We start from the raw sequence: 11,253 nt of genomic DNA on the forward strand, positions 1-11,253 counted from the left end.
TAAAGGTTTTCTGAATGATCTGTTAACGGGTTACCCCGTAATAAAGTACAGTAGGTGTTTATACAGCAGTTCGTTTTGTCGAGTACCGTTTGAGAAACATTTCACCTGAATAGCTCTAGCAGCAGGGACATTTGCCTAATTTATTCAATATAATTCAAGCGGTTTTCTGTCTCGGGCATAATTAGGCCATTACGAAAACAGTTGCTAAATTGGTCCCTTGGCTATTTTTACATAATTAGTTTTCATTTAATTTAGTACCAATTAATTAACTAAAGTCTTTAACATTTCGTTAATTAAACACATTATAAGTAACAAAACAATACTAAAAACAGAAGACCAAGTCATGTTTTGGTCTAAACTTCATATTAATACCAGTTTTTGTGTATATCTATATAAACATCATGTACTTACTGTACAACTGCCTGAAAAGCTTAAATCAGTGAAATTAATGATGGAAAAATGGTAAAAGTATTTTTCTCTATGGTCATCTTCATTTAATTACCGTGACTTAATGATAGAAAAATGGTAAAAGTATTTTTCTCCATGGTCATCTTCATTTAATTACCGTGACAGTGACTGGTACCATTAGCTTCAGTAACCCTGACAGTTATGAGAGACATTATAGCATACATTTGTTTATTTCCAAATATTTACAATAATATTTGAAAGCAGAACGGACTGTAACTGCAGTCTGAGAAACCTGCCCATGGCTGAGAGTCACATCAGTAGGAGTTTCAACACCAACTCTTGCTGAAACACGGGTTACAACATTTCTATAAAAGATTGGTTGTATTATATAGTCAAAAGAAACAAAAACTCACAAAAGAACACTGAAATATCTTATGAACAATCTTATGTAAGTGCTACAAAAAAGTATTCATCAAAGCAGTTCAAACGACTCTTACAGAGTTTGAGTGACCCTTGCCGTTTGATGATCAAAGCCTTCATTTACTTCCTGCTTTAGAAATGCCAACTTTTCCAAACAAAGAGATGCAGGATGTTTACCGGGTCAGCGGAAGGCGAATATCGCAAAGGTCTTAAAAAGCAAAAGGAAGAACTCAATTCGAGAAAACCATCTCAAAAACAATGACAATCACCTATTTAAGGTTGTGAAGTGAACACACAAGTGATCTGATGCAAAATCAAAAAGACAGCCACAAAAATTCAGGGAGAAAAGAAAAAAAAAAAAAACAACCCAAATTGCATATGATCGGTCCACGTGTCCACATGGAAGTGGAGCGTCATCTGATTTTCGGTTGCAGTCTGCAGTATCTAACATAAGTCTGCACATTACCAGTCACCATGAACGCCGGAGCGATTCTGCCGAGTCCGTGTCCGCCCGGTCCGAACGGCAGGCGCTCTAGCCGGACCACACGTCCTCCGCCCAGCCGCGGTTATGCGCCAGCCACTTTGCGGCGGAGCTGCAGTCCAGGTGGAAGAGCTGCTCCTGCTCCTGGTTGACGGCCGTGTAGCGGATGGCCAGCTTGGGGTTGGGGAGGACCGCGGCGGACAGCAGACGGCACGCGGCTGCCAGGTACACGCTCTCCAGCACGGCCGTGCTCCCGGAGCCCCTGCAACACCAGCGCCGGTCACCAGCGAGCTCGCACATTTCCATATTTCAAAATTCCACACTTTTTCCAAACTTGCAGAATGTATCGGACCATATTTGACATCTGAGTAAAATTGTAGGTGTTTATTATGGAAAGGCTTTAAAATCCAACTGTTAACATTTGTTTACATATGTAACATGTTATATATGTATATCATAATACAGTCCCTGATGAGTTCTGTCGCTTATCCATGTTGTGGAAGTAAAAGCTTATAACCCGACTTTAAATTCATCGATTGGGTTTAGAAATGACTCGTATGAAAGCTGATACCCTCCCAAATGAGATTTAATTTACAAAAATAAATTTGCTTTACTGCAGAAATATTTATCATTTAATGAACACAGAAAGGTCAGATTTTCGCAAGCCAAAAGTTGTCGCCCACAGAAAGTAAGGTGAAAATCGAACAAATAATTCACTTCATATACAAATATATGCTTCATAACTCTGGGGAATGACGTTGTGGTGTTATTAGAGCCATATTTAATATTTTGTGTGACTTCCATGAGCTTGAAGGACCACATACAATTTATTGATGAAGTCATCAAGAATAGCAAAGAATGCAGTCTTACATGCCTCCCAGAGTTCATCAAATTTTTTTGGTTTAGTCTTCCAAGCTTCCTCTTTCATCCTACCCCAAACATGCTCAATGATGTTCATGTCTGGTGAATGGGCTGGCCAGTCCTGGACAGTGTTGAGTAAGTTACTTTGAAAAAGTAATTCGTTACAGTTACAAGTTACCTTGTCTAAAATGTAATTGTAGTGTAACTTTTCTGATTACTTTTGAAAAGTAATGTAACTAATTACTTTTGGATTACTTTTTGATTACTTTAAGGTTTAAATGAGTATTGACCCATGATCAACATTTAATTTTTGAGAACTGACAGTGTGAAACAGAGGGAATTGCTGACAGGCAATCACAGGAGGTCCACAAGAAGAGATGCCTGCACCAGGCATGTAAGATTCTCAGACTCCTGTCATCGGGCCATACTCTTTTCTGCTCCTCCCCCAGGCTCTACCATTTTCAGTTTGCAGACTAACACAAGCAGGTTCAGAAACCACTTCTTTCCCACAGCGGTCACCTTATTGAATTCTTCCCAAAGACCATTCTTTCCTTCCCCTCTATCCATATCTTACCATCCACACAACATCTGTACAGTGTTCCTCTTCAATCCACATCTGTATAGCCCTATCTACAGTGGTATAGGATAATCTGTATATTATCTGTATGATTCCATCTGTATTTATCACATTTATTTATACCATATATTTTTCTTTGCCCTGTGCATTGTACTGCCATAACTACATTACACACACATGCATTTCCCTAGGTAATTTATCTACTCTGCACATATCTATTAACCATCTTTACTTACACTAGCTGTAATTAACTGCATTGTATCTCTAAATACTGCATTCTATACAATCCGCACGTGTTGCACTTGATTAGATACCAAACTGCATTTCTTCACTTCATACAAATTTCATTTAAATGTATTGCTTGTCGAACGGTAGGTCTAAGATGGGTCCAATGATACCAATTGGGTAGGCTAGGTCGTGTCAGACATCGACAAACGTTTTTCCAACACCAAACAGTCATAAATACTCATTTGATACCGTCTGTCATTGTCTATAATAGTCATGTATGATTCCAACGAATACCTGTTTAGGACTTTAAACAGCTAATTTGGTTAGCCTGTAAATCAAGCTAGCATGCTAATGGACAAACACATTCAAGTGAATGGTAGTAGCTAGCCCAGCAGGTAACTATGGAAACCACAGTGTTTGGCGGTCAGCATATCCTGCTGTTAGCTCGCTTACAACCTCAATACTGGTTGCCTTCTAGGGTTGCCACCTGTCCCGGTTTTCCCGGGACTGTCCCGGTTTTCCCGGTTTTCAGTCTTTTTTTCTCGCTGTGTCCATTTTACGTTCATCCCCCGTCAACAATTTACGTTCGCGTGTGACGGTGTCCTTGTTTTTTGTGAGCAGGCATGAAAATGGGTCAGGGGTTAAAAAGGTGAGAAGACCGGGGGCGGAGCATGTGACGTCATGGGGATACGGGGCGTTGACATGTGACGTCATGGGTATACGGCGACAGGGGGGGGGTGTGTGGCTGCTGGTGTACGGGGATACAGCGACAGGTGATGCCAAATATTACGGAGCCCGTAAGGTGACATCATGTAAAAAATATAATAACGCGTGGCGTGGCCACGACTTACTAACGCGTGCGAACGAGATAATTAACGCGTGCGAACAAGATAATTAAGTATTACTTTATATAAAGCCAGGTTTACCTTCCTTGGGCAGTCAGTTCGCGAACATCCCTGGGATCTGCTTGCTTTGCTGTGAAAAAATAAACTTTGTTGCCGCGTGTGAAAGGCGACATTAGTATCTCGTTCCCACGCGTTAGTAAGTCGTGGCCACGCGTTATTATTTTTTTTACATGATGTCACCTTATGGGCTCCGTAAAATATAGTAAAATCCATTAAAAAATTTTTTTTGACTGTCTTGTCAATGGATTCAATGTATGGAGCCAGATCCTTAAACGCGAGAGGCCGCTTTCGCCATTCCAGATGGCTCAGTCAAAACCATTACGTCTTAATGAACCAATAAATACATCAGCAGCGAAAATGAGTGTAAAAATACCAGGGTTCACGTGTTTTTATTTTCTAACATGGGCTAAAGCACAGGGTAGACTCAAACGACAAGAGGTTACAACTTCATCTTCAACCTTTTCAGCCCTGGCGCGAATGTTATCCTCACCGTCCCTGGATTCACCAGTTACAACTACAGACACACTAGAAAAAAAATCTCGTTTTTTATTTTATGTCGGGGTTAACTACACGGGGTTGATGCGAACTTAATAGGTCTATTTATCTACCTATTTATCACAAGAGCTTGTGGCTCTGACAGTATTCAACGCAGTAACGGCAGTAACTTTGTTTTACCGCAAAATATGAAAACGATTGAAACCATTAATAACCCAATTAAATCCACTGGGAAATGTACGATCTAGTAAATGTGGTAAATGTACGATCTGGTAAATGTAGTGGTAAATGTACGATCTGATAAATGTAGTGGTAAATGTACGCTCTTCTGACTTGTCCGCGGTGTAGGACTAGGTCCTGCTTCTCGTCCCGCTTAGCAGTAAATGAATAACATGAATGAAGAACGTTGGTATGATTGAAACGCTATTTGGCCTCTATGATGGTTCGGGGCGGAAACTGCTGGCCACTGTGTCATTGAAATTGCCGATTTCGGAAGTGCTCTGTTTGCTTAATGAGTCAATGATAATTAAAATATATACATATAATCTCCCGACCGCCCCCCCCCCCCCCCCCCCCCACCCCCCACAAAAAACTCATCGGATCTACACGATTCACGCAGGTCACCCTTTTCAACTTCAAAACGGCGAATTTCGCCGAAAGGTGACAGATTTTCATGCCTGTGTGAGACCTAGGTGGCAACCCTATTGCCTTCTGATCGGAAATAAACCTCCAAACTCCGAAATTTACACAAAGGCTTGGCATAATCACAAATAGTTGCCGATGGTGGCACATGGTTCACATTTATTGACAAGACGAAAACAAAACAAATGCTCCTTAAATGTCCAGTGCTTCAAGGCGTCTGTCATTATTGCTGCTTGAGCTGAAACTGAACCGCGCGCTTGCTGCTCCAGCACAGAAACAAGCGGAAAACTGCGATATAGGGCGCAAAGCAATAAAAATATCATTAAATATTTCGCAAAGGTTTTTGTTTATATTTTTAAAATGTAACTAAAATTGTAATTCTTAATTTTTCCAGAAGTAACTGTAACTGAATTACATATTTTCTCATTGTCACTGCAACGAATTACAGTTACACTTTTTTTGTAATTAAATTATGTAACTTCATTACATGTAATTCGTTACTCCCCAACACTGGTCCTGGAGCACCTTGATCATCTTCGCCTTGAGGAACTTTGATGTAGAGATGGATGTATGAGATGAAGCACATCCTGCTGCAAAATCTAACCCCTTTTATGATTGGGAATGTAAGATTTAGCCAATACTTCTTGATACTTTAGGCTATTGATATTGCCTTCCACCTTGCAAATGTTTCGCACACCCCCATACTGAATGTAACCCCAGACCATGATCTTCCCACCACCAAACTTGACTGTTTTCTGGGTGAATCTTGGATCCATACGGGCTCCAGTAGGTCTCCTGCAGTATTTGCGGTGACTGTGGTGTAATTCAACTGAAGATTCATCCGAAAAATCCACCTTCTGCCACTTTTACAGCGTCCATCCGTTTAGCAGGCTGTGGGCCTTGGCAAATGCCACACAGTTTTTTACCTGTCTGTTGTTTAGTGCTGGCTTCTGGGCACTGATTCGACCATGGAGGCCATTTCGAGACAGAATCCTACAAACTGTTCACAGGGACTTGAGGTGACCAGGCCTGTTGGAGCTCTGCTGCAGTGGAAGAGGGACTGGCTTTGGATTTTCTAACCAACAAACGTTCCACCCGAGCAGTGTTAATTTTGACAGCAATTTTTGATTTAGTTTTAGTCTTAGTCTTTTGACTAAAATGTCATTTAGTTTTAGTCATAATTTAGTCATTGGATTTGGTTTTAGTCTTCGTCTAGTTTTAGTCGACTAATTATAATTAGAATTTAGACGACTAATTATCAAAAGAATTTAGTTGACTAAAATATAAATGGTGTAATAGTCATTATATACACTTGCACAAAATGAAACCTTTATTAACCAGTTACAGAATATTGTTTGTATGTGCAATATATACAAAAACACATTTCAAAACAACTTTATTGACCTGAACTTATTGAGCATAATAATACATTGATGACCAGTAGGTCTGCTCTACCTGAAAACATATGGAGTTTGTTATGAATACATATTACATTCTATATAAAACTGGGTGCCGTAAAAACAACAATGCCATAGGCTGCAGATGTAGGTTCATTTGTCGTATTTTTCCCCAACATCATCGTCCCACATGGATTACACACAGTCTTCTTTTTCTCAAAGTCAAAGGAGAAATGTGTCCATATATCGCCGCACATCTTTCTCCCTGCAGACATTGTCGAGTTTAATTTCATGAGTGACCACAGTTCACAGGCTAGTATGGTCTTCCCGGGTTGTGTGCGATGTGAAGACGTTAGTACTGATTGGATGGTTACCCAGTTTGTCCCGCCTCTCCGTGTATGCTAAAGTAGTCACAGTTGGATCTCTTCTTAACTTATCCCTACCTTTCACAAAACTAAATCAGATCTGATTGGATGTTGTTGCTGGCCAATATTTTCATCTCGTTTTTATTCATTGACGAAAATGTTCATTAATTTCACAATAGTTTTTATCCCTTCGTATAGTTTTTATTTAGTTGTCATCTCATTTTCGTCATGAAAAAAAAGGTTCGTTGACGAAAACTATGACAAAAATTATTTGTCAACTAAATTACCACTGCTCCCGAGCAGTTGTCTTGTGGGGCCTGCTGGACCTGGGCTTGTCAAAAACATCTCCAGTCTCTTCAAATCTCTGGGAGGCATGTAAGACTGCATTCTTTGCTATTCCCAGGGTATCTGCACATTTTGAAATCTCAAATTCAATGACTTTTAAGACTTTTTAATACCTCTCACAAGAAAAAATAATACTATTACTGGGGATGCAGGTGTGTTCCACATAATTGACGGGGGGGGGGTTGCGGGTGTCGAACGAAAATGTATATACGTTGTTGAGGCCGTATACTCCAACGCTAGGTATCTAGTCACTAGGAGGACCCTGGAGCGGTTATTTTCTGCATGGTCCTAGCGCTAGATTCGGCAAAGTTCACGTCGCGCCAGAACAACTGAACAACACACACTTATAATAATTTAATGCCTCCCCTCATAAAATTCCAGACATTTTAAGACATTTTTAGGCCTTGAATATGGAAAACTAAATTTAAGACATTTTAAGACTTTTTAAGGACCCGCATGTACCCTGTATTCCTGATTACTTCATCAATAAATTGTATGAATCATTGTTGAACTGCATGGATGCGGTCCTTTAAGCTCGTGGAAGTCACACAAAATATTAAATATGGCTCTAATAGCACCACAATGTCATTCACTAGTGTTATGAAGCATATATTTGTATACGAAGTGAATTATTTGTTTGATTTTCACCTTACTTTCTGTGAGCGACAAAACTTTTGTCTTGCCAAAATCTGACCTTTCTGTGTTCATTAAATGATCAATATTTCTGCAGTAAAGCACATTTATTTTCGTAAATTAAATCTCATTTGGGAGGGTTTCAGCTTTCAAATGAGTCATTTCTAAAACCAATTGATGAATTTAGTCTGGTTATAAGCTTTTGTTTCCACAACATAGATAAGCGACAGAACTTATGTCAGGGACTGTATGCTACACCACGCCGAATTTGTTTTAGGCCTATTTCAAAATTGGAATCACTTCCTCACACAACATCTAATGCAATACTTTTCTTGTTGCAAATGCATGTCTGTGTGCATTTACCCTACTCACACACACACACACACACACACACACACACCGGGTGCAGGGTCACATGAGGTGCGCACACTCACCGTCTGAGTGTGATGACCAGGCTCGGTGGGGTCTGGTCACTGGGGCTCTGAAGGCTGCTCCCTAGGTGGGTGATGAACATCTCCAGGGCCAGAGTCATCTCGATCTCGCTGAGTGAGCATGGCAGAGCCAAGGACATCCGCTCATACGCCACATCGTCGTAGTACCCTGCGGAGTGAGCGCCTGGCGGTGGCCAGTGCCGCAGAAGCACAGTAGTTACGGTGTAGGCACGTGCGGTGCTCGGAAACCATCCACAATCATTCGTGAACGAATCCGAACATTTCAATAGCAGTAAATGACTCTTTCGTCATTCCTGGCTTTCGTCATTCCTGAAGGAATATGAACATGTCAAACACTGTAAATGACTTGCATGTGGCTCTGTGTTTATCTGCAGATACGAGTCATGCGGTCCAGCATCTGAACAGAACAGCTTGTGCGTGAACCGAACAACTGGCCCATGTCTGAACTCAGGTTTGAACACCGCAAGTGGCTCACGGTTCGGACAACTCGTATTTGACCTACGCAAATGTCCCGTGTGTGAACACAGCAAACAACTCACGTTTGAACAGCGTCCTGGCACGGCCCCAAACGTTCTGCCTGCCCAGCGTGTGGATCAGGTTGTGTAGCTGCGTTGTGTCTGCAGTGATCTCCTGTGTCAACATGAATTCGAGAGTGTCCGCAGCAACCGGCAACACCTGATTCATCACACACCTCTCCAGGTGCGCGTTAAACACACCGCAGTACTCACCCACCTGGACACCATCTTACCACACACACACACACACACACACACACACACACACACACACACTTTTGCATTGCACTGAAGAACTATGGGAACCACTGGTACAGTTTCTATTCTAATATATTTGACAGGCCATTTTAGCATGCGTCATTCTGAAAGTGTCGAACTGTACCTGAATGAGTTTCAGCAAGTTCCTGTGTAAAAACCTTATGATAAAGAATGCACAACAGGAGCATTTCACACTGGCCTCTACTTCCACTTAGATTACATTTAGTCTAGGATACACACACTACACTATAGTGAAAACTAGGGGTGGGAATCGTTTACTATCTCACGATTCGATTCGACTCTGATATTGGTGGCCACAATTAGATTCAAAATCGATTTTCAATTCTAAACGATTTTCGATTCAAAATGATTTGATTCATAAAAATTTCTGTTTCAGTCTATAAATCTGCATGTTGCAGTACCAAAAATACAACATGGAACACTATTTTTGCACAAATGAAAGACTAATATTTTTCAGTAGCTTTAAGAATAAGTGAAGAAAAAAAAAAAGCTTTTTTAAAGTGAAAAATAGCACCAGTAAACTAGCTGCCTCAAAATTTTTCATGAAAGTGTCTCTAGCAACAATAGAACTGACATTCCCCGGCATTCTGTAAGAACCAAAATGAATATTTTTGCTTTAAACGAAGACAGGACAGGTTGAATATCTCTTTCCTCCATTTGTGTCCCAGAACCAGCTGCGTGAAGTCTCACGTAATTTTATAATTACGTAACGCGAGACTTCACCACGACTTAGAATCGATTTTGGGACATTTAAAATCGATTCTGAATCGTAGTAATCGATTTTTGATACGTGAATCGATTTTTTTGGCACACCTCTAGTAAAAACACACACAGATTATCCCAATTCAAGCTCGCCTTGCTGGCATGCATTTGCCCCAAAAGCGCGTAATCTTGCACTCCAGCATGGGCGTAGGAGGGTGGGGCATCTCACCGATGGGCTGGCGCAGTCCTGGGAGGTTGGTGAGAACCTCCAGGGTGTCTCGGTGGGACGTTCTCTCAGCCAGCAGAGAGAGGACCCTCCTCCGGCCCGACACATCAGAGGACCTGCAGGGCCACATGCTGGAGCTCACGAACCACTCATCCTCTACCACCCACCCACCCACACACACACACACACACACACACACACACACACACACACACCATTGAATGGATTAGGCCCTGAATAATCTTCAGATCTGCTCAAAGAATACAAACCCAGCAGGTCTGTTAAACCCATGTGCACACGACAGCTTGTAGAATCCACAATGCAAACCCAACATTGTGAAGCAGTGTCCAGTGCCCCAAACACCAGTATTCACATCCAGATTAATATCATTCGTCTCCTTATTTTTCCAGAGCTCATGTATTAGAGCAGACACCCTTTTTGGTTCTTTAGCATTTAAAATCAATTGTACTTCATTTTATGAAAACAGTGGTAACAGGCAACACACCCAGAGTAAAGAGGTAGAGTAAAAGGTCCTTTATTTAAAAAATGGACCTGCCGTGTCAATGCCTACCGGTTTCGGTGACCAAATCACCTTCAACAGGGCAATAAAGTAATAATAAATTGTTGTCACTTTCTTTTACATTTGAATAAGTCAGTATCAAGCTTTATGTCGTCTGTGTAAAGCATTTTGAATGAAAAGTGCGATATGACAAGCTCAGCAAAAATTTATTTGCCTTGTCTAAACTCTTACAGATATGTATGTCCTCGCACTAAATACACACACAGGCACGCACACACACACACACGCGCGCTAGGGCTGCCATGATTAGTTGACTAGTCACGATTATGCAGACTATTAAAATAGTCGACGACTAATTTAATAGTCGATGCGTCGTTTTTTTTTCTCTCTCCAAACTGCTGCGGCAGTTTCCACTGCTGCGTCTGCATTTCTGTCCTTGACGCACATGCGCAGTAGTGGAAACCGGGATAGACGGTGGAAGGCATCCCAGGACGTTATACAGACTGGTATAATGGCTACCCGATGGTTACGGAACTCAAAGTGTGGGATAATTTTCCGTAGCCAGGTTCCGAAACGCAAGTAATATCTGCAAGGCAGAACTTTCCTTCCACGGCAGCACAACCGTGATGTACAAGCACCTGAAGCATGTTGTGGCCGATTGTGACAATTATGAAGAGGGACCGTCATCTCTGTAATCTAAATTGCTAGTTAGCTGCTAAAGTTACCGTAAACAGAGCGTTAACTTAGTACTTACTTATCGTGGTAGCTGTAAAAGTTAACATTAGTGATGGCGATTTGTTTC

General features: G+C 41.3%; 1 protein-coding gene across 7 annotated transcripts in view; it reads right to left on the reverse strand.

Annotated features, from left to right (window-relative positions):
- Nucleotides 1-554: 554 nt before the first annotated feature.
- topaz1 (testis and ovary specific TOPAZ 1) overlaps nt 555-11,253 on the reverse strand; it is a 27,837-nt gene continuing 17,138 nt past the window's right edge. For 3 of the 7 annotated variants that reach the window (XM_076986288.1, XM_076986289.1, XM_076986286.1), the window contains 4 exons: nt 9,935-10,087; nt 8,749-8,952; nt 8,192-8,372; nt 556-1,571 (listed from right to left, as the gene is read on the reverse strand). In XM_076986288.1, the coding sequence (XP_076842403.1) occupies nt 1,361-1,571; nt 8,192-8,372; nt 8,749-8,952; nt 9,935-10,087 (749 nt within the window). In that variant the 3' untranslated portion in view covers nt 556-1,360. Of the gene's footprint in view, nt 1,572-8,191; nt 8,373-8,748; nt 8,953-9,934; nt 10,088-11,253 lie in introns of all 7 variants that reach the window. The other 4 variants (XM_076986300.1, XM_076986310.1, XM_076986287.1 and 1 more) reach the window with 3 other exon arrangements.

This window comes from Brachyhypopomus gauderio, chromosome 2, assembly GCF_052324685.1.
Source record: "Brachyhypopomus gauderio isolate BG-103 chromosome 2, BGAUD_0.2, whole genome shotgun sequence".
Taxonomy (NCBI): domain Eukaryota; kingdom Metazoa; phylum Chordata; class Actinopteri; order Gymnotiformes; family Hypopomidae; genus Brachyhypopomus; species Brachyhypopomus gauderio.